This window comes from Sphaerodactylus townsendi, linkage group LG05, assembly GCF_021028975.2.
Source record: "Sphaerodactylus townsendi isolate TG3544 linkage group LG05, MPM_Stown_v2.3, whole genome shotgun sequence".
NCBI lineage: Eukaryota > Metazoa > Chordata > Lepidosauria > Squamata > Sphaerodactylidae > Sphaerodactylus > Sphaerodactylus townsendi.
In genome coordinates, this window is record NC_059429.1 from 74,500,384 (window position 1) to 74,528,247 (window position 27,864).

At 43.1% G+C, this 27,864-nt stretch overlaps 1 protein-coding gene across 5 annotated transcripts in view; it reads left to right on the top strand.

Annotated features, from left to right (window-relative positions):
• The window catches only part of ERI3 (ERI1 exoribonuclease family member 3), a 272,372-nt gene that overhangs the window by 25,844 nt on the left and 218,664 nt on the right, over window positions 1–27,864 (top strand). For all 5 annotated transcript variants that reach the window (XM_048497063.1, XM_048497064.1, XM_048497061.1 and 2 more), the window contains exons 3-4: window positions 16,483–16,599; window positions 24,394–24,453. In XM_048497063.1, coding sequence (XP_048353020.1) covers window positions 16,483–16,599; window positions 24,394–24,453 — 177 coding nt within the window. The remainder of the gene's footprint in view (window positions 1–16,482; window positions 16,600–24,393; window positions 24,454–27,864) is intronic.

Sequence of the window (27,864 nt, forward strand, 5' to 3'; positions counted from 1 at the left end):
ACCCAACTTAGATTTTAAGAGGGATATTATCAGAAATGGAAAATCTACTATTAGCTTCCATTGTAAACAATAGGGGATGTGGCATCCCTTTTGGGGGTCAATAACTTTGGATCCCCTGACCCAAACTTCACCAAACCTGGCTGGTATCATAAAGAGACTCTCCTGATGAGACCAGCCAGGTTTGGTGAAGTTTGGTTCAGAGGGTCCAAAGTTATGGACCCTCAAAAGGGTAGCCCCATCTACTAATAGCTCCCATTGAAAACAATGGGGAATGGGGGCACCTCCTTTGGGTGTCCATAACTTTGGACCCCCTGAACCAAACTTTACCAAACTTGGCTGGTATCATCAGGAGTGTCTTCGGAGGGTACCCTGAAATTTTGGTGCCGCTAGCATAAAAACTGCGCCCCCTGCTGGCCAGCAAAGTAAAAACACACAAAAATTTTTAATGACCCGCATATAAGTCGAGGGGAGCTTTTTCAGCATTAAAAATGTGCTGAAAAATTCGACTTATACATGAGTATATACGGTAAGTGAGCAGTGCTGCATTAAGCCTAAAACCAGTTAGGTAGTAGCATCTATGATGAAAGTATCGATCCTCCTTTCCCTGCTTTCTCTCTCCTTTGTACCTTGGGCCCCTTCTGCACACGCAAAATAATGCGTTTTCAAACCACTTTCACAACTGTTTGCAAGTGGATTTTGCCATTCTGCACAGCTTCAAAGAGCATTGAAAGCAGTTTGAAAGTGCATTATTCTGCATGTGCGGAATGAGCCTCAGAGCATGACTAGCAGTTGTTAAATTCACTTGTTCACTGGACCATCTGAGACAGCTTGGTATGGAGGATCTTAGTGAGAAACTCATCCTCTTTCTGTTATTAATATTGTTTTTCTGTTCTTATTCTCTCACAATGAGTTTGTTTCAATAATGCAGCAAGTTCGGTTTTGAACTCCTCTTATTCTCATCTTATCAACTACATTGCCCTCAACCATAGACCCTGCCAAACTGCACGAAATCCCACAGGCCCTGGATCTTACTTAAGAGAGTTCCACCAGGCTGGTGCCAGAGCCAAGAAAGTGCCTTCCCTGGAGTTCCTGGATGGACTGGAGCTTCCCCATTCTGTACCAGTTGAGGTTTCCAGATCAGTCTTAAGGACAGACCTGTGTAAAGTGAGCTGGAGTAGTCTAGCAGAATAATAATAATTTGGATTTAAACCCTGCCTTTCTCTCCTATAAGGACTCTCAAAGTGGCTTGCAAACTCCTTCCCTTCCTCTCCCCACAATAGACACCTCATGAGGTAAGTAGGAATGAGAGAATTCTAAAGAACTGTGACTAGCCTAAGGTCACCCAGCAGACATTATGTGTTGGAGTGGGAAAACAAGATAAGTTCACCAGATAAGAATCCACCACATATATGAAGGAATGAGGAACCAAACCTTGTTCTCCAGATTAGAGTCCACCACTCTTTACAACTATACCACACTGACTGTCTAATCTGCAGGTGACCAGCGTGTGGATCACTGTGGTTCAGAATGAGATAGGGAGGGAACCAGTTGCCAGACTTGGTGCAGACGAAAAAAGTCATTCTGGCTACCTCCATCAATAAGGAGGCATCTAAGGTCATTCCCAAACTCTTGACAGATGGTGTTGGTGTCAGTTGCACACCATCAAGATTGGAAAGACACCAGCACCCATCTGTCAAGAGTTTGGGAATGACCTTAGAAGCCTCCTTATTGATGGAGGCACAGCTCACGAATGTAGCCAGAATGACTTTTTCATCTGCACCCCAATCCCCTTCCCAGCCACAGGACCTCTATCTTCAATGGATTTAATTTCCGTCAACTCTGTTTCAGCCACTTTACCATGGCATCCGAACAACTGGCTGATATAGCCAGCACAGCAGCTGGCTGGCCATCAATCAACAGATACAACTGGGTATCATCAGCACACTGGTGACAACCCAAACTGAAACTCCTGACCAGCTGGGCAAGGGGGCACACACAGATGTTAAACATCATTGGGACTCCACACTCTAATGAGTGCTGGGATGACATTATCTCCTCTTCTACTACTCTCTGTCCCTGACACTAGCCATTAGGGATGGCAGTTCGGCTCGGCCCGACCCTTGGATCGGGCCAAGCTGAGCCTGTTCGGAGGATCTCAGAGGGCCAAGGGCCCGACCCCAACCCCTCCGAACTAAGTCCGTTCTGAACGTCATGCGTTCGGATCAGGCCTTCCCCGAGTGGCAGCTACTCCAAGTTAGTCAGGGGGGGAAACCCCTCCCAGCCCCACCCCGAGCCCAGCAAAAGGGCGGTGGGCGGCCCCCACCCCAGCCACCTGAATTTCTTGCCTGAAAGCTGATTCCTCCTCCTTGCTCTCTCGCCTGTCTTCCCCCTCCTGCTCCAAGCACCACAAAGGTGCTGGCGATGCAGCGGGCTCTGCCTCTGCCCTGGAAGGGGGACTGGCGCCGCTGTAATCTCCCTGCTGGCCCTCGGCTCCGTCCACATCCCCGAAGGAGAGGGGGGCCGGGTGGAGGCCAGGGGAGCATTGGAACGTTTGATGCTGGGCGCCAATGGAGCCCATTCCGCCGGCTGCCTCCGCAGAGGCTTACCTAATGGCACCGTGGATCTCACCGGTGCCCAGAAGAAGGGCATGTCGGGCGCAGCACAGCCCATGGACGCGGCGCACGGCAGTGGCGGCCCCCACAGGGGCTTGCCCGGCGCTGAGCGTCATAATTCTCCCCTGGCCTCCTCTACCTGGCCCCCCTCCCCTTCGGGGGCTGCCGCCGCCGTGCGCCACATCTGTGGGCTGTGCTGCGCCCGACGTGCCCTTTTCCTGGGCACCGGTGAGATCCACGGTGTCGCTAGGCGAGCCTCTGCGGAGGCCGCTGGCGGAATGGGCTCCATTGGCGCGCACGGCCTTCCTGCGAGCTGCTGGCACTGTCCCCTCTGGCTGCCGCAGCTCTTTGGCACTGCTCCTTGGGCCGGTGGGCGGACTCCTCCATCCGCGAGGTCTTCATGCTCTTCCCGCGCTCTGCCGCCGTCTTGCCGAGCTTGGCCGCCTTGGAAGCAGCCCTGTTGCGCTCAGCCAGTGCCAGGCTGAAGGTTGGTCGCAAAGGAGGAGGTCGCCATGGAGGAAGGGGGGGAGAAGAGCCTCGTGGCGGGGAGTTGTTGGATGCTGGGGAGGAGAGGAGGGTTGAATGCAAGGTGGAGGGGGGGAGGATAGAAGAGGCAAAGAGGAAAACACACCAAAAAGTATCAGAGAATCTCAGATGTTAATGCAAAATCGGAGGTATCCGAGCCTGGTAGGCTTGGAGCACGGGGGGTCCAAGCTCATACGTTTGCACTGGGCCCGATCCCGAACCAGGCCCAAATTTTTTTGCGATCTACCAACCCTACTAGCCATAGCAAGGCTGTTCCAAGTATACCCAAGTTGTCAAATTCTGCTATCAGATCAAGTAATAACAGCAGTGCTGACCTGCCTTGATCCATCTGTCTCTGGATCCTGTTGTCAGATTGGAAACTGGACATGTCCTCCAGGAAACCTTGCAGTTGTTCCTCTGCCGCTCTCTCGACTACCTTACCCAAGTATGGAAAATTTGTTGGATCATCATCATCATCATCATCATCATCATCATCATCATCATCATCATCATCATCATCATCATCATCATCATCATCATCATCATCATCTTGTATACCGCCCTCCTCCGGATCCGAAAATGTCTTCTTTAAGAGTGGCCTTTCCATTGTGTCATCCAATACTCCTGGGAAGACCCCTCAACTCTAAATGATAATGTCCACCAGGGGCTTCACCTGCCAGCCAAGCTTGGTCAGCTCCAGGAGGCTCCTGGATTGAGCCCCCTCCCCGGAGAGCTGCCCATGGGGGGGGCTTCCTAGCCTGGCCACCACCCAGTGAGTCCACTTCAGAGGCCAGACCGGAAGCAACCATGCCCCCCCGAAAATTCAAGTTTTGCCCTGGGCTCCATTTTCCCTAGATACGCCTCTAGCATTCATACTTTATATTTTAAGGTGCCTGCAGAAAATATCTGAAATGTACATCTAAAACCTTATCTTTATTGACTTTTCCTGTAATACATTCAATCAATCCTGGAATCAAACAGTTGGATGATTCTATCATAATTCAGAAACAAGTGTTAAAATTAATTAAGTGTGCTCTTTTGTGTATTGGTGACATAAATGTGACAGAAAACTTAAAAAAAGACCTCTGCCGCCAAATATTTATAAAATAGGGCTGCCCCTGAAATTACTCCAGAATTACTCCTAAGCTAAAATCTTGTCATTTTCCAAATAGCTATGAAATATCTCTAGTCTGATCTTGCAGTATAAGTTTAGCAAAGTTAATATGACAAATGTAAGGAAATGTAAGGTGTGAAGACATGACTCCTGGGAGAGGGCTGGGTAGAATAGGGCCTACAGGCCAAAGCAGGTCTGTTCTGCCACATAAGGAATAGAGATGCTGTGGAATGGCCATTGTTTGACTTCTAAAGAAGTGAGTATTAAACACATGTTAGTGTACCTTTGCTAGCATCTCTCAGAGTTAATGAACTGGATTAACGATCCCTGTGAAATGGTAAAGAACGTGGTTGACTAAGTACAGCTAAAAAGCATGCGATTAAAATCTTTTGCCACAAAAGTTAGTAACTAGCTGTTTTTGTTTATCTGGTTCTTTATCACACAGCACTTTGTTCCAATTGTCAATTTATGTACCATTTTTCTTCACTGATATTTTCTTGGTTTGGTTCTCAGCATATATGACATTTTAAATTTAATTGCGCAGGCAAATGTGTATGCACTAGGCATGAGCACTGATAATTTTTATTGGTAAATTTTGGGTTTAGTTTTTTTTTAACCTGGAAATGTTTGGTAAAGTTGAATAAATGGGAGGGAGAACTGCCCCTGCCAGCATTTCTCAAGCCTCGGAGGGCATGGAAAGCATTGGCGGGGGACAGATCTCCATGCAGTGGTGATGGCCACTAACCTGGATAGCTTTAAAAAGGGCTTGGACAGATTTATGGAGGAGAAGTCGATTTATGGCTACCAATCTTGATCCTGTTTGATCTGAGATTGCAAATGCCTTAACAGACCAGGTGATCGGGAGCAACAGCCGCAGAAGGCCATTGCTTTCACACCCTGCATGGGAGCTCCCAAAGGCACCTGGTGGGCCACTGCGAGTAGCAGAGAGCTGGACTAGATGGACTCTGGTCTGATCCAGCTGGCTTGTTCTTATGTTCTTATGTTCAGTGCTGAGCTTGCCAGGTGCAGCATGGAGGTCTCTCTCTCCCTCCTCACTTCTGCTGGTTCCATATGGACTTGGGAAGTGGCAGTGGTGGGAAATGGGGGGGGGGGGGAGAGAGATTTAAAAAGCTGAAAAAGCCCCAGTTGTATTTGGCTTTTCAAAACCCAATATGGCTTTTTCAGGTTTTTCTGTAATTTGGTGTTAGATACTCTCTTGAAAGGATTATCAATGGAACAGATTAACACACCTGCTTTATTTAGTATTTCAAGGTAGATGTGCTAAGCCAAATCAACATATAATATATGTGTGTATGGGATACGGAGCCATCCTTCATTAAGCAAATTCAGCCAGTGGATTTTTTCTTCTGTAACTGCTTTTTGGAGCTGTTGCTATGGTCAGTTTTGCAGAAATGTTGAAGGTGAATGAGTGGGAACTGTATAGCCATGTTGTCCATTACCCCTGGAGGCCAGTGTAGGACTGTTCAACTCAGCCAGTTCTCATTAAAATAATTATTAAAAACTCAGTAGCCTGGTCCTATCTACATGCTGTCCCTTCTAACTGCCTTGGAAAAAAAGTGTGGGGGGAAGAACTCAAGCCTGCTACAAGCTCTGATTCTTCTGCTCCCCCCCCCCCAAACTTAGAGGCATCAACTCTCATCTGTCAAAGTGTAAATCAGCAATTAAAACACAAACAGTGAAATGCCAAAGATGACCTGGAGCACAAAGCAACTGACAAACAAGTCCGGACAAATCGGCGGATAATTTATAAGCATTGCCCTAAAATCTAATTATTTGGCAATTCGAATTTGCAGCCAGCCAGGGCTGTGCAATAAATTTAACCCGCCATAAATTATTTAGGAGCAGCCTGTGGTGTAAATCAAAAACACAAGTGTTTGTTTAAGAAACAAGCTCCTTGTGCATAAAATGACTTTTTTTGTCTTTGAAAAGAAGAAAAATTGTTGAACAAAATGAGCTGCTGCCACTGATACCCGTGCTTTCTGTTTAGAGGTATACACAAGCTGTCTTTTAAACAGAGGACAACTGCCCTTTTTCTTATCTGACACATCTCAACAGCACCCGGCTCTGTCTTTATTGCACTGGGGACAGTCCACTTTGATTTTCCTGTGGCATCTTTCATCCCTTTATATTTATTAAAAAAAATTGCAGGATAAAATAAATTATTCTCAATTGCAACTGAATGGGGTAATTTTATACTGGCCGTGGAGTTTGTCCTGCCCACTGATCAAGCAGACATTTGTGAGCCTGAATGTTTTTGTGCGTATTTTATTTCTGTAATCTAATAAGGGTTCTAATATTATGGACAAAGTGTTTCCCTGTGAATATTAGTGTGTTTCTTTTTGCTTTGTTCCCAACCAGGGGGTTTCTCCAGAAGCATCTCAAATAGTTTATACTTGTACCTTTTCCTTTCTGGGGAATAAAGCACACAATTTCTCAACTTGTGATTCGCAATTTTTGTCCCACGAATTTTTTTATTTAGGAGGGTGGAGTGAAACAGGTTGGGTTTATAGTAGTGAAATCACAGGCCCTCATGAATTTTTCTAACCCCATAGAACCCCTTTTAAGTTTTCAACAAGCCTGTTGAGATTCAGTGTCTCATCTGTTTCTTGACCAGTTTTTGCTGCACAAGCAAATTAGAAAAGGTGGCTGCAGACGTGTGTGTATGTATATGTATTTTCCTCTGAGGGTGGCAAGTTTGAAACTCTTCATGGGCTGCCTTCTCTTTAGCTGCAAGTACTACAGGCTTTTATATACATAATGATTTAAACTAGGCATATTGACTAAAAGGTATTTATAATTTTAACTTTTTTCTTTATATTTCTGTGTGTTTACCTGATTTGTAGTACTTTTGGCAGGCAGAAATTGATCTGAGAAACTTACAATATAAATAAATGTCTGTGCCAATGAACTGAAGCTATAAGCAGAATTCTTCGATACAAATTTGTGTATACAAGTTTAATTACAGTAGGCAGGAGAGTGAAAAGCTTATTATTTTATCACCAGCAGTTTGAATCTTTGCTTTCCTTTTTAGTTGAGCTTGCAGCAGGGCACATCAGGGGGCAGAAAGATTGGCTTTGTTTATTTGTAGAGAACATATGGATAATTTTTTAATGGTGTTTGTGCTATTTTCTGTTGTGGAAAGCTTAGACTGGCATTTTGGTGAATTCCTAAAGAGCACATAGATTAGGCAGCTGAGAGTCTTAAACAGGACAGTTAGGACATTCTACCTTTGGTGATTCACTGGGAAGGTAACTGGCGTTTACCGAGTAGGGTAATTGGGGTTAGTATTAGAAATGTGTGCGGGAGGTTTAGCCTAATGGTGGATTAGTAAAATGTGAGGGGAATCTTTTTTTTTTCCAAAAAAGCATGAATGGTTAGCAGTTAAGACAATGAAGCTGGATGTCTGTGTGCTAAAGGGGAAAGTTGAAATATGCTTTCAGAGTACCACAGATTCAGAGTGTACATTGGTATCACTAGGCTTGTTCAGTCAGAAATACTTTTAATGGCCTCTCATTTTGAGTTACTATCACAGCGACAGTTTCTGGTGTGTTTTCCATCAAGCCAGAGCAACTTTTTCCAACCATATCTTCCCCTCTCTTCTGAAAAACTCTCTCTTCCCTCTGTTCTTGAAAATTAGATTGACAGTGAGTGTAGTATAGTACTATAAGGCTGGGTAAGTTGCCAGTCTGTGTCTATATGCTCTACAAACCAGCCTGTTCAGTTGTTTGGTTAAGTGCTTACCATTTCATAATAGCTTCTAATGAAATTCTAGATCTGTAATAACATTTTTGATATCTAAAACAAACCATATGCTTGTAAAAAAGTGGAAACAGATTGGCTTTAAGCCATAAATTCTGGGTAATGGAGCACTTTTTCCCTCTTTATGTTTGATAGATATTTTTGTTTCCGCAGGAATGTCAGCTCCTAATTTCATGATGTATCATGGGTTTAGAAAAATTGAATTTAATAAAGGCACAAGATGAATGGCAGCTTTAAAGGTCCCAACACTTGTCTTTATTAGCAGGATGGACGGCGGGCTCCCCAAATGCTGCCGCTTTCCAAATGGAAGTTTAAATGGAAAGTATCGCAGAGTGTCACAGGTTAAATTTCATTGCAGGGCTGGTTAACATTGCTAGTGAGCGCTAGTGCTGATTTCATAGGGCTGGTATCTGTTGCTGTAGATACCGGTGGAGCAAACATTGCCACTTTGCCAGAGACTGGAAAAAGTCTCTGTCTCTCTTCCTCCCATTCCCCACCATTGGGATAACTGCCTTTTGGGAAGGTCTTTTTTGCTCATTTTGAGAACTGAACAAGAAAGTGAAGAAAAAAAGGGGTGGGGGTAGGAAAGTTAAGCCACTGATCTTTTCCCCAAGGCATCTGATTTCTTTGTCAGCCCTTTTCTGTAGTTTTTATAAGCCTACAATTGTTTGAACAGTCATAAAATTTTCAGACTTGTTTGGTATTTTATTTCCTTTAGCTGTTTTAATCCTACCCTCTTGTTTGCCTGTTTCCCACCATCTCAGTTCATGGGATTATTTGGCACTCTGAGGCAAAGATGTTTGCCAGCAGGGTCATAGAACTTGTCTGTTAGGAGTAGGGGTAGATGGAGACTTAGGCAGGCCTGATATTAGCAAGAGGAAACTCTAGCATTGAAAGGACTGTTGTACTGCTTGAGCTATATCATTTGAAAATGAAGGGCGGGCAGAATACATATGGAAATAGAACTGAAGGATGAGTAGATTTTTTTTATACAGGTATCCATATATTTATTTAGAACATTTCATTGCTGCTGCTTCAAAGTCCTGCTCAAGATGGTTCATAATAAAAAACAACAACATAATATGAAAACAAGCCATGAAAAACAGCACCCAAAGCCTGTTATTCTTGGGAATTGTTTCCTGGGTTGTTGGGTGTAGTGGATAAACCAGCATGGTGTAGTGGTTGAGAGCAGGTGGATTATAATCTAGAGAACTGGGTTTGATTCCCCTCTCTGCCACTTGAGCTGTGGAGACTTATCTGGTGGACCAGATTAGCTTGTGCACTCCCACACATGCCAGTTGGGTGACCTTGGGCTAGTCAAAGTTCTCCGGAACTCTCTCAGCCTCACCTACCTCGCAAGGTGTCTGTTGTGGGGAGAGGAAGAGAAAGGAGCTTGTAAGCCACCTTGAGTCTCCTTGCAGGAGAGAAAGGTGGAGTATAAATACAAACTCTTCTTCTTTTTCTTTGTTTCCATTATTTTTGTTCTTCTGCTTGCTTCACCATATACTTCATTGTCAAAATAAGCTAATGAGAGGCGGCAACTGTGGATTATGACTAGGGTTGCCAACCCCCAGGTGACACCTGCAGATCTCCTGCTATTACAGTTGATCTTTGGGTGACCCAGATCACTTGCCCTGGAGAAAATGGCTGCTTCGGAGACTGGACACTATGGCATTATACCCTGCTGATGTCTCTCCCCTCCTTAAACCCCACCCTCTCTCAAAATCTAGGTGTTTCTCAACCCAGAGCTGGCAACGACCTATGACTGAAGTGTGTTGAAAGTGAAATTTATTGTACTGACCTGCTGTGTCAAGGTTTCAGCACTGCAAAAAATAAAATAAATAAATCTCCCTACTGTATTGTAGAATATGTGAAATCAGAGAATGGAGAAAAATAGTAAAAAGTTTTATGTTGAATGTTGACATTGTCACCATCTGGGATTATCAGGTGCTAGAGTTTTGGTTGGTGAGTTATATTCTCATTTCTTCTAAGGGTCCTAGAGAACCATCAGGAAAAAAAGAAAGAAGGCAAGCTATCATCAGAAATAGAGAACTAAAGAAAGATATACTCTATATTTATATTTCTTTTTAAATCGAGACTGTTGTCTTTTTATATGGAATTTGGTCTGCAGCAGCTCTTAAGTGAGAAGGTGCAAGGGTCAAATGTTCAGAGCAATTAGGTGAAAATGCCTATTTTCAGCAGCTGCAGCAGCTTGTGGAGACAAATTTTTTTAAAATCCTTTGTGTACCAGGATAGGGTTAGGAAATTCTTGGAGATTTTGAAGGTAGAGCTTGGGCAAGGCGGAAATTTAGGGAGGAGAGGGACCTTGTTGATATATAATGCCATATAGTTCATCCTCAAAGCCACCATTTTCTCCAGGAGTACCGAGAATTAGTTGTAATAGCAGGAGATCTCCAGGCAGAACCTGGAGTTTAGCTGCCCTAACCACAAAGATCTGCCAGTTTGTGTGTGTGTGTGTGTGTTTGTTACACTCTATCTTAGATATAGTGGCATTGAAGTCCATCTCTTTTCCATTCTCCCTCCTTCTCTTTTTTGTGACTCTGTGGTACATGAAGGAAATAATCTCATTTTAAAATCACTATAACTAGGGCATTTTTCATCTGATTACTCTGAAAATTTGATGGTTTCTACCCTTCATTTGTGATTGTTCATATCAGATTTCATACTGATAGGAAATCTCAGCTTTGAGCTCTGTTTTTGTGGTTTTATCCATTATACACCAGCCAACATTCCTACCTCCTTCCACTGTGATTTGACTAGCTACAGATGATTTCTGTTGTATAACTTAGCCATACTTTGTAACTTTTAATACTATACAATAGATTTTTGCCAAGAAAAAATGTGTCCAGAAACACTGGCATGCAATTTTTTTTTCTTTATAGTAGTTAGAAAAATGGTCATATTTTCAACCAAAGTCAGTGAAACTTGGCAGGGGCAACTGCGCTGAGTGGCGGTGTGCCTGGGACAACAGTTCCTGCTAGATATGGTTGGTAGGGCAGCAGCCCTCTGTAGTAGTTCCGATATTTTAACCTGCCCCAGCAAAGCAGGCTTTTGATTGAAGTTTTAATGGGATTCTGTCATGGTTTCCTTTTTCTTCAAATGGAGAAGCGCATGTTTGATATACTAATATTATTTTTTCTATTCAGTCTATTGTACTGATGTCATTACCTCATATTAGGACCTCAAAAATATTAATTACATCTTGAGCAGCAAAGTCAGGGTCAGGGTTTTTCCTCCCTCTGCAGCAGCAGTTGGGATTCTTCACTAGGAAATGTTGCTCAGTGGAGGTTTTTATTTATTTATTTCACTGTGATTTTTTGTCTTCCAGATGTTTTCAGGCAGGTTTTTTGTTGTTGTTTTTAAACTAATTCTATTCATGTTTTAAAAATTTATGGAAGCACTAATAAAAATGTCAAAGTGGTAAAAATGTTAGCTTTTGCTGTGCTTTGATTAAATTTTGCAAACTGTTTTTGAATATTAAAAAGGAATTTTTTTCATTCGCTCTTCTCTCCACAAATGATTTGAGAGGCTCGGTGCTTGGCTATCACTCAATAGGCTCATTTGCACTCCAGAGCTCCAGCATCATGCTTCTCTATTAAATAACACAGACAAATTATCCTTTAAAGACACGAAACAAATTGTCACTCCTCTTACATTAAACTCGGGAGGAGGTGGCGAGGGGAGGAAAGAAACAAAGGATTTTATTGCTTATATTCCATGGTTTGCTGTGTGGTTTTTTTAAAATTTCATGTGTATATTTTAATAATTGCCAGATCCATCGTAACAGAGCTTGTTTAAACTTTTTATTAACAAGCTCATGTAAATTTTTGAATTCTGGTCATTCATATAGTTGAACATTTTCTTGGTGTTTCTCTTTCCCTCTATCAGCATAAATTAGCCACAGAAATAGTCATGGACATTATGCATATATGGGAGTAGAAAAGAAGCATACTTTCCACGTAGTCTAGACTTTCCATGGGGAAGTCACAAAGACTTAAGAGAAGTTAAGCAGGTTGCACCTTCAGTTTCTCAATTTTGGCATGTGGAATGCCAAAATGTACTCTTATTGGGATGACATTGGAATTTGAGAGCCACTTGTTTGAAAAGTAAATGTATGCATATATAACTTGCATAGGATCTACAAGAATATGGTGACTAAGCCCTGCTTTCCCTCACCAAGATATGCTTGCTGTTTCACGGAATTGAAGATGTTTACGGGAGAATGCAGTCTCAAGCAGAATTACATAATAACTTCCAAGTCCAAAATTTGAGAGAGAATGGGTTTCTGAAGGATATAATACTTATTAGGGTTTGGGTATTTATTTATTTAACAGCAAGTTTACCCGCCCCGAAATTAGGCGGTCGCCACAGGATTGAGATACAGTAAAACATCACAAAAAAATCATAAATAAACTATGACAATTAAAACAAAAAAATAAAACTCCCATAAAATTGACCCCAACCCCCCCAGACCTCCCCCCCCCCCAGACCAGCAGCTGTATCCAAATGCCTGGGCAAAGAGAAAGGTCTTCTGCATGAGCCTAAACCTGTAAAGGGTAGGTGCATGGTGAATTTCCAAAGAGAAATTATTCCAGAGCCTGGGGGCAATCATGGAGAAAGCCCTCTTTGCTGCCGCCACTGCCACTTGGTAGGCCTGATCATGGGCTCTCACCTCTCTGGTCAGATCTGCAACACTATTTCCACCACCTACACTCAAGTTGTCATTGTCCTCAGTTCCCCGGTATACCAAAGGGCTCTACCACATGGTTGAAGGTGCTCAGGAGCAATTGTGTCAGTGACCCTTCCGATCTCACCATTCCAAAGTGAGACCAAAGCCTCAACAGGAGTGCCAGCCATGTCGCTTGGAAAATTTCCCAGAGCTCTCACGAATCCTTGGAATTTGATCCTCCTCCAAGGGTGGACCATCTTAATTTGTCCCTCCCTTCCCCACAAGACTGCCTCCTCTAGGCAGGCAGTGGGGTGAACGGTACACCAGCAGCAGTCCCAACTTGTCTTTCTGGCTAAGCACCAAGAACAAACTCTTTATATTGGCCACAAGGTGGGAAGGTTGTCTGGTGAGGGTGATGGAATCTCTATGGACCACAGCCACTCCCCCACCCTGCCCCACCAGCCTAGGCTGGTGCTACACACAGTAATCTGGGGAGGGGGAAAGAGCTGGGTCAGTGCCGGGTCCTCAGGTTCTCCACCCAAGTCTCTGTGCTGCACACCAGGTGATCCCCGTTATCCAGGATCAAGTCCTAGATGAGGATAGATTTAGTTTGGACTGACCTGACATTCACAAGCAGCACTACCATCAGACCAGTGGGTTGGATGACAGGCACACCTGCTCTCCCAAGACTGGGTGGCAGAGTATAAGAAGTGATAGCATACAAATATCTAGGACTTCTTCTCTGCACCCTATCTCTCTGACACTCCCAACCGTCAGCACTGGAATGCTGCCTCCAGATCCCTCTTCCTCCCAATCAGCCAACCCCCTGACCTCAGACACTAAGCCCCCAGATTAGACAGAACTTTACCACACTAGCTGGCAGGTGTGCCGGGCCTTCTGTGTCCCACTTGAAAGGAGGATGCCGGCAAACTGCTTTTCTGTCTCCTATGCAGAATTACAGTCTGGTCTCCCTGGGCTATCCTGTCACCCCAGCCCTGTGCACCACCAGCATTGTCCACCACACCAAGTTGCAGCAATGAGGGGGCAGATCAGGGGGTCTCCCCTCTGTACCCAACTACTGCCCAAAAAGCACCCCACAAAAAACTCATGTCAAACCAATTACCAAAAACTCTAACCCATACTACCCTACCCCACCCCCTCAAGCCAATTAAGAAGAAAGAAAAAAGTGGCCCATCCCACCCCCACCGGTCCCTGAACAGGCACCTCAACAGGCAGTGCCATTTTGTTACTGCCCTTTGGCTGCTGACCAAGGCTGGTGATTGGCATGTTTCTTGTAGCTGCAGTGAGCTGGAATTTCCTGCCCCTAAAAGAGGTGCACCTGCTCAGAAGTGGGAGGGACCATAGCCAACGTATCCTCTTCACCACAGAGTAGCAGCAATGCAGCAGCACAAGGGACTGGCACACTTCTTGTAGTTGTGGCCTGGTATATTATTGGTCTCTCATGAATTGGTGTTGTACTTACTTATGGAGTTATATATTGCCAGGGAGTAAAGCTGAAGTGTGTATTACTTTACACATTTGGAACTCTTGTTCTAAATTCTTGTTCTTAGAAATAAGCCTAATTGCTTTCAGTATAACTTTTTTTTCTATGTAAGAGCACTTGGAATTGCAGACATAAACCATCTAGTAGCCAGTAGAATTGTACCAGTGGCAATTCTTTTTCTTTTTGTCAACAACTGTGAAAATGCAGGTCAGTTAACATGGTCTGTAGCTGTGATACAACATTCTCAAGTGATATGAAAGGATCCATAAATCTTCGATAGTGGTGCCTGTCTCCGGCAAACTAGGAAAAACTTCCTTTAGAGACCACTGTTCAACATCGCTTTGTAACCCTAGTTGTAATATTGTCAGAAGATAATCTCTAGCAAGTTATGATGTATTGCAAATAATTTCTTTTTCAGTAGGCAAAGGGAGGAGATGATGTTTAGGGTGGATGGATGTTTGAGGAATAAACAGGTCTGATAGCATTGACCTCCAGATTCTGAGACTATCTTGCCAAAATTGTGATATTAATTTAGAAAGCACTTGTAATCTTTGCAAGCTACATTTGTCTACCTGTCTTGTAGAAACCCCAGGATCCCCTGAATAACACAGAGATGGAAGAGATTATCTCATTTCTCTATGCTGACTGGCGCTCCTTGTCATTGGGGTGCTGTGTGGTTTCCGGGCTGTATGGCCGTGTTCTAGCAGCATTCTCTCCTGACGTTTCACCTGCATCTGTGGCTGGCATCTTCAGAGGATCTGATGGTAGGAATGGAAAGCAAGTGGAGTATATATACTGTGAGGTCAAAAGGTGAGGCCATCTGAATAGAGTAGCCTGGCATGTGAGTCACAGAGAAGTCTGTAGCATGGGAGTAACAATGAAGATAGTAAGGTCAATAGGTGGATGGATCTGAATAGAAGTATGGTAAGGGAACCACTGACCGTATAGGAAAACTGATGAAGAAACATAACCTACAAACAATCTACAGACCCACTAAGAAAATTCAACAAATGCTACGTTCAGCAAAGGATGAGAGGGGTCCCTCTAGCTACCTGCAGGGAGTCTACCGCATATCATGTAGCTGTGGACAAGTTTATAGGAACCACCAAATGCACAGCGCTCAGACACGAATTAAATATACACGAAAGGGACTGCAGACTATTTCAGCCAAGAAAAAATCAGCAATATGGCAGAACACTTGATAAACTTTAACCTGGACACAGAATATTATTTGAAAACTCAGAAATTCTGGACCACTCTGACAACCACCTCGTCAGACTACACAGAGAAGCCATTGAAATTCACAAGCACATGGATAATTTTCAGCAAGGGAAGGAAGAAACCATGAAAATGAACAGAATTTGGCTGCCAGTGTTGTTGAAAACTCACTAGAATCAAGACAGTGACTGATCCAGCTCCACACAAACACAGGACAACTATAGACTATAGCAGTCAAAGGGAACAAAGACCAGGATACTTCTATTCAGATCCATCCACCTTTTGACCTTTACTATCTTCATTGTTACTCCCACATGCTCTGGGCTTCTGTGACTCACATGCCAGGCTACTCTATTCAGATGGCCTCACCTTTTGACCTCACAGTATATATACTCCACTTGCTTTCCATTCCTACCATCAGATCCTCTGAAGATGCCAGCCACAGATGCAGGCGAAACGTCAGGAGAGAATGCTGCTAGAACATGGCCATACAGCCCGGAAACCACACAGCACCCCAGTGATTCCAGCCGTGAAAGCCTTCAACGATATATTGCTCCTTGTCATTGTTGTTAACATAACTGCATGTACATCTGTGGAGTTGAAGCTTGACTTTAGTGTTTTTGCATTTTAAAAATCTTTTTGAAATTACAAGATAGTATAAGCTGGGGGCCTGAGATGAGTCTTTGGAAGAGGAAACAATTTGAAATGTCTACTTATTTCTCTCTTGTCCTGGATTTTGTAAGCTTTTTGTAAGACTTGGGATGGTTACCCCTTCCCTTTCACTATAGCTGACTGTTAGCTGCTATCAGTGTCCTGTGATCCTTGAGCCATTTGATTGTAATCATACCATTTAAGTGGTTTTTATTCTGGATGTGTCACATTTTCCTGTATTTCTGGGAGTCCCCTGAATATGCTGACTCCTCTAGCTTGTCTCTGGGTAGCTTGGTTTTACTTGCTTCATGATTGACATGGGATTAGCCAATTTATTGATAGTGATTTTGTAGATTGGATTCATTAACATTTCATCCTTTTATTCCAGGAGATAATTGAGTTCCCTATCCTGAAGCTAAATGGCAGGACAATGGAGATCGAATCTACCTTCCACATGTATGTGCAGCCAGTGGTCCATCCACAGCTTACACCCTTCTGCACAGAGGTAAATTTTCCTGGACCATAATGTTACCTGCTGGGGCATGATACCTTCTCAAAACATATAAATTGCAGGTGGTGGCTTCTAGGTTTTATTTAAAGTTGCTGAAATCTCTCTAAACCCGCTCTTCTTTTTAACTAGGATTCTAGAATCCAGTAATTCTTAAATTGTAGTAAGTTGAGGTGCCTTAGTATGATTCATTTTTTTAATTGATGGATGAGCCTACCTCACTGTCTCAGCAGCACATACCACACACTGCATATTCCCTTTTCAAAGTGCATGCAGCAAACCTCATATGCCCTGTGAAGGTCTCTGTCCTCTCAATAATGCAATGAGACTATTATCCATTATGGTTGACAAGAAAGTTTAAGAATAATGTTTTTAGTGTTTACATGACTCAGTTTCACCCTCTAACTGAAAGTGGCTTTGCACTGAAGACAGCAAGAAACTTCCTTATTGCTTAAAAACTTCTAGATAAAGACCAGTTGAACATGGGTGGGAAGGTGAGCAACTTTCACAGAAGATTGTGGAAATAGAAAGACCAGCATCACACATAACCTGGACTTCTGGTATACCACTGAAACCCCCTGTGAAGTATTATCACCCATGGATGCAAACTTAATCTCTCTTGTCCGAGCTCCCTTTGATAGCTTCAGGGAATCTGGCAGCTGGCCAATGCTTGTGAGAATGCCACTGTTGGAGGACAACAAAAGTCTTCCCTGGAAGACCATGGTGAAGTGCACTGTTGAAAAAGCAGAATTTGCCCCAATTCCCCTTTCCATTCAACTTTTAACAGTTCCATCCTAAGCTGTGTTACAATCTTCTAAGTTCATTGAAGTCAATTGACTAAGAAGGAAGTAATTGCTCAGGATAGTACTGTAAATCTGTGGAAAATCTTGTAAAAGAAGCTGGATAAGGAAGTTCGACAATACATTGAAGCTGGATAAGTTAGCAAAATCATAGTTGGGGTGAATGACTGCTGCAAGCAACATAATTCTTAGGGTCATATAATGCGTTTCTCATTCCCCTAGCACTTACTTCTGCAGCATCCTGTATCTCTGCCACGTAAGCAGCATTTCTTATAAGCTTTTGTCTGACTAGCTGTAGAAGTAAACCCCTTCTATTTATGTTTCTGAAGAAGCAGTGATTTTGCTAAATACCAGTAAAAGGCTTTGTCTCTGCACCTCTACTTATAAATGGTGTGCTTTATCGACCTCTTTGTCTGCACATAAAGGCTAGCCCTGATTATCTGATGGTATGCCAGAGACAAGTGCTTATGTAATCAGCAAACTATCTTGGGTTAGAACTACGATGGCGTATGAGATAAATGCCAGAGGAAAATCCATGTTGTTGACATTGCCTTGAAGCTTGTTGAGTGTGTTGTTTTCTTCTATCTTTGCACTAGGTAAACCAGTAGTGCTTGCTGTGTCATAGCAAATCATAAGCAGAAAATGGACTAATTGCATTCTTAACTTTCTGCAAACCTATCTTGAAAAAACATCATTGAGGCCTGAAATAAAGAAGCTTTTTATAAATATATCTTGCTAGGGTGGGCTTGCAGGGGCATATCTACCTAAAACAAGTCCTCCCCCACAGCTGTCCCCGCTGAGTGGGTGCAGCTGAAGGCTGGTAAGTGGGGCTGGGCCCCTTTTGCCATCTCCACATGAAGGAGGGAGCAGCAGGGGCCTGTTTGAGCCTGGCTGGGGCCAGGCTTGAATCCATCTCTAAGATGCAGACTTAGAGCTGGATCTAAGCATGGCCCAGTCACGTTCAGACTGAAGCCAGCTATTCTGGAGCCTTTAGCTTTATACTGTTGGCTCCACCCCCAATCTTCACTTCTGGTTAGGTGGAGCTTGGCGGGGGGTGGCAAATGGTATAAAGCTTGAGGCTGGGCCCGTTCGCAGTCTCCACATGAAGGTTTGCTGGCCTTCCACTGTGCTCCAGAACTGGGAATTCCCAACCAGGGCAAGTTTGGGGGTAGAGGACAGTCGCAAAATACAACTCCCAAAAGTGGCGCTTGGGGCTCAAGAGTTCCCCTGCCCTACTAGATACACTACTAAGAGTGTGAACTAGAATGTGGTTCTGAGCTAGCACTAGTTCTTTGCTTACGTATTTTTTTAACTAACTGTAAAAATTTTCATCTAACTGTAAAAACTTCCTCAGCAGGAAGAGCTAGAACAGGGGTCTGCAACCTGCGGCTCCGGAGCCGCATGCGGCTCTTTGAGCCTTATACTTCGGCTCCACGTAGCCTGGAGGTTGGAGGGTAGCGTGGGTGTGTCCCTCCAGCCCTCCAGAGCAGCGCTGGAAGGAAAGGTGAGTAGAGGGGCCGAACTGGGGGTGGCTCTGTGTGGAGACGCCTCTCCGGCTCAGTAGATCATTGGGGCCGTGGAAAATGGGTCCAAATGGCTCTTTGGGTGTTAAAGGTTGCCGACCCCTGAGCTAGAAGATATGGGTCACTATACCACAATATTTACCACACCTTGTGGTAAATGCCTTCTGGCTTGCTTTTTCTCATTTGTTCTCAAAACCAGGAAGGGAGATTTCAAATACCACAGGCATTTTCTTATTTACATTGAATAGAGGAAGTATGAACCTTAGTGTCTGGGCCATGGTATGTTACCCCCAAAAAGCTATTGGTAATTATAAGGCAGAGAAAGGAAAGCCTATTGAGAAAGAACTGGAAGAATTCTAAAAGCCAATCCCAATATTACTTTTCTCCTTAACAGTATTTGAAATGCAAGGCAAGTGGAGGTGTAAAATTTCTGGAAATTCTGAAGCCATGGAGGAAAAAACTGGCCCATAAAAAAGAAAATGAAATATATGCAATATGTACTTTCCTGAAAGCCAACATTTATTTATCATTTGACATCAGATTGTTTTGTTGTATGACTAAAATAAATGAGCATGAAGTTCTTGTCATTGCTCGTTTATCTGTAAACTTAACTTTGCACTGTTTGATGGTAATGGACACATTTATTTCTTAAACAGTTGCTTTCTCTACTGGTGCCAACATTAATTTAAATGAAATTTTTAAAAGCAATAATGGAATTTTTAGAAATTGAGGTGAAGTTAGGTTAGGGTTAAAGGTTAGCTTTTTGTTGTGGCATGATGATCAGTTACCTCTATATTTATTTATTTACCACAAGACTTTTGTCGAAGCTTTCATAAAACGATAAGAAATTGAAAAAGTCAGGAGTAGGTTTTGTGGAAGCAGTATTTAGAAAACAAATAATTAAAGTACAAAACTCTGAAGGTTGAAAAATGAGTCTTTGGGGGGGGGGGGGGAGCGGCAGCTAGAGCCAAAGATATATCTAAGCCTATCCTAGGCTGTATCTGTTCACTGGTGTGGGATCCAGAATGCTGTAACCATTTTGTTTGCATGCAAGAGTTCTGCCCCTTTCTAGGGTAGCCCCTCCCCTCTTGCCCCCACAATGGCTCTTCAAAGTTTGGAGAATTCTTATACACACTATATATAGTGTGAAGAGCTGATGTACAATACAATGATTTTCACTTGCATACTGAAGGGTGTCATTGTGGGTGCTTGGATTCCAACCTGTACTACTGGGTCCATTGCACTCCAGTCTTCCTCTTACAGTTGTTAATGGTAAATAGCAAAGTGTTCTTAAGCAGAGTTACACCTCTCTAATGTAATTAAAGTAATGAACTTATAATAGTGTTGTTTTGTGTAGGATTGCACTTTAGGGTGACAAGCCTAAGCAGGTTTACATGGAAATAAGTCCCATGTTAATCAAAGACACTTACTGCCAGGAAGTTGTACTAATAATTGCAGTGTATGTTATCTACTTATATTATTTATAGTCTAAAAATCTCATCATATAAAAGGGAGCAAGAAACCAAGGAGATAACAGTTGACTTTATAAATCTGTTTTCCCTTCCAGAGGATGGGAACCCTGTGGGCAGCTGCTATTACTAAATTAAATTGTGGATTAATATAAAATACTTTAAAGAATGCAAAATGCAGTCTTTCTGCCCCCTTCTCACTTTAAAATTTTACCTAATAATGACTTGATGAACTTCGGGAGTCCACCTAGAGGAACTCTGTATTTAGAAAATTAAAAAAAATTCCCCATAAAGGTGTATATTACCATTCTATGGAAGTTGCTGTGAGAAACTAATCTTTCTAATATAAGAAGCTTATTCAGCTAGTCAGGTATTTGGTATTCATTAAACGTAATTACAGTTTAATTGGAGTTCAATCCCCCCCCCCCCCAATGGGGAAACCTGCTTGCTGGTGGCTGTGTTTTCTATATACATGGCACCAACAGTGGTACTTTGCAAAGTAATTCAAACAATGGGCTAGTCTTTACCCCAAGAAAGTTACAGTCTAAAATGAAAGACTGGGTAGGCCCTCTGTCACCACTGTAGGAAGGATGGCAGAGTTAAGCTCTTCTTTCAAACTGTGCCTGCTAATTATCTCTAAACCTTTTGGCCTTTCAACCCCCCCACCCCCCCTTCCTATCAAGCTATATTGTACTGCTGTAGCACAGTTCAGTAGTGAAAATATGTGAGTGGGAAGTTCTAGACTGTGACTGTGTCTGGGGCAATTGCCATTGCACCTCTTTTATGCAGGTGCTGTAGTGAATGAGAGTATGGATCAGGGGTACCATAGTGACCAGTGCAGGAACAGGGATGCTGTATGTGGATACTGTTCCCATGCTGCTTGCCACTGCTGCTCTTGTCTAGAAGTGGATTTAGTTCTAATTTTGGGTCAAGGATAACTTTTTAAGCCAAAATATTCATGGAAAGGTAGGTTTTGAACTGAGAACAAAAGAAGGGAGAGGTTGCATTATATAGAGATTCTTGAAAGTATAGGGGTATTTAATGATACATGTATGAAAAAGCAGACTCTCTAGCTCTGTTTCCTTGGGTCCTACAAGATCAAAAAGCCCCACAGCTGTCCCAAGCCTGTGCTTGTGACACCATTCCTTTTCTTACTATAGGCTTGTTTGGGGGGGGGGGGGGATACCTCTCTGGGTATAACTGCTGCCACTAACAAATAGGAGAGTATCTCTGACAAGACGGATTTTCATTTCTAGCACTCTGTATCTGCATTATTGTTTAGAGAGGCTCCATCTAGTTGCTGTAGCTTCTGTTTTGCTTGTACTAGCAGTTACCTGGTACAAGGTTTATCTCACACCTTCACCATTTCAAGCTTTCAGGTTTAAGGGATGGTGAACTCACCTGCTGACTACTCTTTCACCACTCTTTGGATAGCAACACTGAATAAGTTTGGTGGGTTTACAGAGATCAGGCTTAGAGCATAACAATTTTTTAAAGTTCAATAAACAAAAACAAAAAGAGTACACATGAGGTCTTCAGTACCAGAGTGAGCAAGAATACCAAGAAAATGGGAAAACATGCAGTGGTTCCCCTGGAGGCAGAGGGATTTTCTAGGGGATGGGATTCTGGAGGTGGGCCCCTTCAGTTGTGTTGTTCTCTTAGTATTTACAATAGATAGATTTACAATAGATAGTATTTACAATAGATAGATCAAGCTACAGAACCATGCTGGCAAATCTGGTGGACAGAATTTTTTTTCCTGGCTTTGCTGGTATCACTGGATCAATCTCATTAATTGTTTTGAATAAATTAAACTAAAAAGTTGTATTGGATTTTGAATAGATGTGCAATTAATTGTTACTGGTTTTTAATTTAATAGTTACTATATTCCTTAGTGAGTCATGCAAACCACTATTTTGAATAATGCTTTTTATAGGGTGGGGAGCACTGGGAATGAGTTTATGGAACCAAGGGAATGACAGCATGAAAAAGTTTAGGAATAAGTGCTCTAAACCCTAATCTTTGGCCTTTTCCGCACGGGCCATTAACGGTGGCTTGGGGACAGCAAAAACGCCGTCCCCAGGCCGCCGTTCGCACAGGGGGCGCAGCTGCGTGGCAGCCGCGCCGCCCTCGCGCCGCCCGCCCGTCCCCACGCCGGCGTTTCCCCAGTGCACTCGGAAGCGCACTTGTTGGGGAAACGCTGGCTGGAAGCCGCTGCCGTGCGAACGGCAGTGGTTTCCTGGCGCTTCCCCCCCTCCCTCACTCCATGTACTTACCTTGTCCCCGGGCCTCCGGTGCGTCGCCGAGGCCTGGGGACACACCCCCCTGCCCTGCGCCGCTGGAGCAGGTGCGCAGGGCCAGGGGGGCGTGTCCCCAGGCCTCAGTGACGCGCTGGAGGCCCGGAGACACGCCGGGGTCGGCCAGGCGCCGGCGCTCCGCGGTGCCGGCTGCCCGGCTCTTTCTGGGACCGTCCATGCGGACGGTCCTAGCGTCGTCGGGTCGGCGTCGGGTACGCCGACCCGGCCTCTTCCGCATTCGTGCGGAAACGGCCTCTGTTTTTATCCTAAAGAATGTTGCTGCTAGATTAGGGTTGTAAATATTGGAAGTTACAGCATTCCATCATTACCTTAAGTCTCAGAGTTGAGATTTCTCCTGTTTGTCCTTTAACACATGGTCATGATGGGATTCCTATGTAAAACAGTTCTTCATGACTTCAAACCCTATGGCTACAAGTCTAAAGATAAGAAAGCTTCTTTCTTGTTTCCTGAGAATTTGTAATCTTCCCTTTTGACAACACTCTCCGCGCTCATTGTGGGATTTATAGTACAGAATGTACTATCTTTTAAAAATGCAAAGATTCTCTTAACATAGAAATTGCAAATATCTATAATATTACAAACATAACTACTTTTTATTCTGATAATATTTTGATATCTGTGCCTGCATGCCTTGGCAAAATGCACTGCCAATACACTGAACCTCTCTGTTTCTCAGAGAGATTTATTTTATTTATCTATTTATGGCCCTTTTCTCTCACATTAATCACCGTTATGTGGGACTGCTTGAAGACACCTTGAGCTTTAAAATGTAAATGAGGGGTCCAGTGGAAAAGTGCACTGAAAAGAGTTTGACACTAAAACGGGAAGTATTTTACTTATTCTGTTAGAACACCAACTGCAGAGCTTGAGGTATAGATGTTGTTCTCCTGAACTATGAATTGTCTGTTCTGCAGTCTGTGTCCATGAAGTACTCACTGTGTTACGTCTGAAAGTATCTGCGCACCATGCTGTCTGGTAGACAGCAGGTGGGTTGCCTTCTGTTTTCCATTATATGCATAAGGGCACTATACCGGTAGTTTATTCTACAGCCACACCTTGTGATAGCTTAGTATGCCTGAAGCTGTGGGTTTTGTTTTTTTTACTGTCTTGGGACCAGAGTAATTGGTAGTATAATTTCATACTAAAATGTAATTCTAAGAAGCAAGCAGAGATTTACTAAATCCACATTCTTAAATGAAAGAAGGGCCCTCCCTGTTCAATACCCTTGACAGATCAGTCCACATTAGATTACTGTGCACAACAAGAGCAAAGGTGCTGAGGACAAAGATAAGAAAACAATTTTAGTAAAACAAATTTAGATGGCTCAGTCCAGAGAGCCACCTCCCAGCTTACACAACAGAAGGCTCAAGAGTCCAAATACAATGACCTGTATTTGATTTCCCTATGAATGCTGAGGCCATATAATTGAGGCCTTTAGGCTACTATTTCTCATTTGAATGTTCTTAGCTTGGGTGAGTGAGATTTTGCTGTTATTCTTTATTGTGATTAGACACCCCCCTCAGTCTAGGTTTCAGTGATTGTCTGTGCTTGGATTCAGTTTATGTGGAGCACAAGCCTTTTTTGGAATGTCAGTCAAAGGGACAGAAAGAAGTGGTCCATTCTTTTTCCTGTAGTCTTTTCAGTATAGTAATTTTCGTCTTCTGCATTTCCTTTGTTTCAGCTGACTGGAATTATTCAAGCCATGGTGGATGGACAGCCCAGTCTGCAGCAAGTGCTTGAGGTAAGTAGAATAACCTTTAGTTCCTGACCTCTGACACCTCCTCTCCCATCCCCCTTCCTCTTCCTGTGTATTGACCTATGTAATTTGACTATGATTACAGCTTCATTAGAATAACATTTGCTGTCACATCAGTGACATGCTGTTGAAAATATTGAACCATTGATCTGTCATTTCCAGCTGTTCATGTCAAAGGTACTGACAGAATGTCCAGACTCCTGCCAGAAGTCATGATGGGAGGTGTGTATGTGGGGAACTCTCTCATTGGAGATGTTTTTCAGGGGTCAGTAATGCTGCATTAAGACTTCGCATGAAAGATGATAAATTAATGTACATATTTACTTAAATGCTCAGTAATAAACCACAGTGGAAGGAATAATGTCCCTGAAATCTTATCTGTGAAGGTTTTGAATGCTGGAGATAGCCTTAATAGTGCCATCTGCTTCATGCTGAATTCCTGCAGCATTTAAGCCTTAATTAGCTGAAAGTACTTTTGCAATCAATAGCTTTTGTTATTTGGCAAGTATGGATCCACTAGGTGGAGATTCTATTGTGGCTCCAGTTCAGTGCATTGCTCCTATTTGGATTTGTTCCTAATAGTTCTTAATCAAAATAATTACAACTAGGATTGTGTAAGGAAATCTGATTAAAGGTTAAAGTTGCTGGGTTTTCTTTGCTTCAGGGACAGCTTGGAACCTCCTTTGAGGGAGAAGGGAGCAGCAGGATGTCTCTGAATGATATTCTTTCTATTGCTCAGTCTTACTCAAAAGATTATTAATAACTGATGAAGAGAGTCTTAGTAGTTGTCCATGGGACCCCTCTTTCCATGGTTATGTCCGCTGATGAGGTCCTAGGTACTGCTGACTCTGGTTAATTAGTTAGCACTCTTACTCTGCAATAGCTCACTGTAAGACAGACAAAGGAATTTGTATATGGTGTCCAACACAAAATGAATAAACTTCCATTCAAAAGGATGGGGCTACTGCATTAAGCTGGCGCTTGGAAAGTTACATCTCCAGGGCAGAGTTAATGTTAATGCTATTTCCTCCCTTTTTTGCTGATTTTCCCGCCCCTCCCTTTCTTTATGTAGTGACTTTGTTAGCTACTTTGAAGAGGCTCTCTGTTGTTTGTCACAACTAAGTACCTATGTGCTTAATGGAGATGTTTGGTGTCTTTAGAGTAGAGTTATTAATTGTTCTTCTGACAGTGCTGTTCTGGGTAAAAATCTGGCCCTGATTGACCCCATGCCAAACCTCTGTGAGAAAAATGAGCACATTCAGGGTCTAAAATCGGCACTGGTTGAAAATTGTACAACTCTCTTTCGAATGTGTGCATTTCCTGGGCTTACTCAATTGGGGTCTACTGGCACTTGAATTTGTAGCCTCATATAGGGAATGTGATCCATGTCAATTGAATTCAATGGACAGATCAGGAAACTTGTCAGTGAACTAGGGACCTGTTCAATTTTAGATGTGTCTGTTGCTTTTCTTTTCTTGATTTCCTTTAAAGCCATTTGCCCATTACTTACTTTTGGTCTAAAGCTAATACATTTCTTTTGTTGAGCATGCAACTTAAATTCCAGCCCAGCAATTGCAGAGCCCCAGCGCTTATTTTTGTTTGTTTGTTAAAATATTTATATCCTGCCTTTCTATAATCTATGTCCAAGGTGGTTTATAAAAAGATTACAATAACATTACAGTAAACATACAACAAAGCAAGAATTTAAAACAGCATGTTGATTTCAAAATAAAGAATAAAACAGTTTAACAATAAAACCATTATTAGCAACAAATATTAATAATCCATATACACAGTAATAAACCTAAATTAATTCACTTATTAAACTCTCAGTTGTTAAAATACCCAGATGTTAAAAGCTGCCTGAAATAAAAACATCTTAGTCAGGTGACAAAAGGCTATCAGGAAGGGAACAAACTGATCTTCTCTTGGGAGGGCATTCCAGAGTTTAGGTGCAGCCACTGAAAAGACTCTCTCTCTCTCTCTCGTCCCTACCAAACATCCAGGTGGAATAGAGAGGAGACCTTCCTCAGATGACAATACTAAACAGGAAAGTTTGTATACGAGTAGGCAGACCTATTTCAATGTCATGAAGAGCTTTATAGCTCATAATCAGCACTTCCAATTGGGCTTGGAAGTGTACTGGAAGTGTATTGTTGCAATAAAGGGGCCACATGGTCTCTGTAACTAGCTCCTGTCAGCAGTGTAGCTGCTGCATTTTGTAAAAGTTGAAGCTCTCAAACACTCTTCAAAGGCAACTCCACATAGAGCACATCACAATAGTCTGAATGAGATGTGACTAAGGCATGTGTCATAGTAGCCAGATCTGACAACTCCAGGAAGGAACCTAGTTGGCGCACAAGCTCAAAGGCACTTTTGGCCACTGAAACCTGGTTATCCAAGTTCAGCAATGGATCCAGGAGCACCCCTAAACTATGAATGTGTGCCGTCAGGGGGAGTGCCTTCCCATCCTTATTCCCTGGTTTTTCTTATGATCAACCGTAGCACCTCTTCCTTGTCTGAATTAAGCTTCAGTTTCTTGGCTCTCATCCAATCCATTACTGATCCTAGGCAATGGTTCAGGTCTCCACAGCCTCCCTAGCTTATGAAGGATATAAGAGGTGGAGCTGGACATCATCTGCATATTGAAGATACTACAGCCCATACCTCCAGATAACTGCTCCCAGCAGTTTCATATAGATGTTAAATGGCATGGGGAATGGAATAGAAAACTGATGGACACCACAGGCTAATGGCCATGTCAAACAGGCAACCCCAGCATCACCTTTCTAAGATGGCCTGCCAGAAAATGCTGGAGCCACTGTAATATCATGTCCCCAAGACCTAATCCAGCTAGATGGCCCAGAAGGATTCCATGGTTGATGGTATCAAAAGCCGCTGATAGTTCTAGAAGAACAAGCAGGGACGCATTTCCCCACTAGAATGACCAAAACTGTTTTTGTCCTGAATCCAGATCTGTAACTGGATTGAAATGGATCTAGTTCTTTCAGTGCTAACCAACCAGCTGCTTTATGCCTCGTCGCATTTGGACTGAGCTGCCCATCTCATTACGCTGGTTTTCTTGGGGGGTGGGGTGGGGTGGGGACACCATTTGATTTGTCCTGATTTAATTTATATGCAAGCTTTCCATCATTTGAGATGTCTTTCTGTTAAGTCAGCAGTGAACAACTTTTCTGTACCATTTGTTTTTTCTCTCTTGAATGTAATCTTAACCTTATGATAAACGAGGTGATGCCAAGGGAATGAACGGGGAAGGGGAGTGATCTGTGCCATCTAACAGGACCTCCAAATGTGAATGGTAACAGAAAATTGTTGTGCATGACATGCTCTGATGGCAACAGGGATAAGAATGATAGGTGAGGTGGGCCTGAGGGA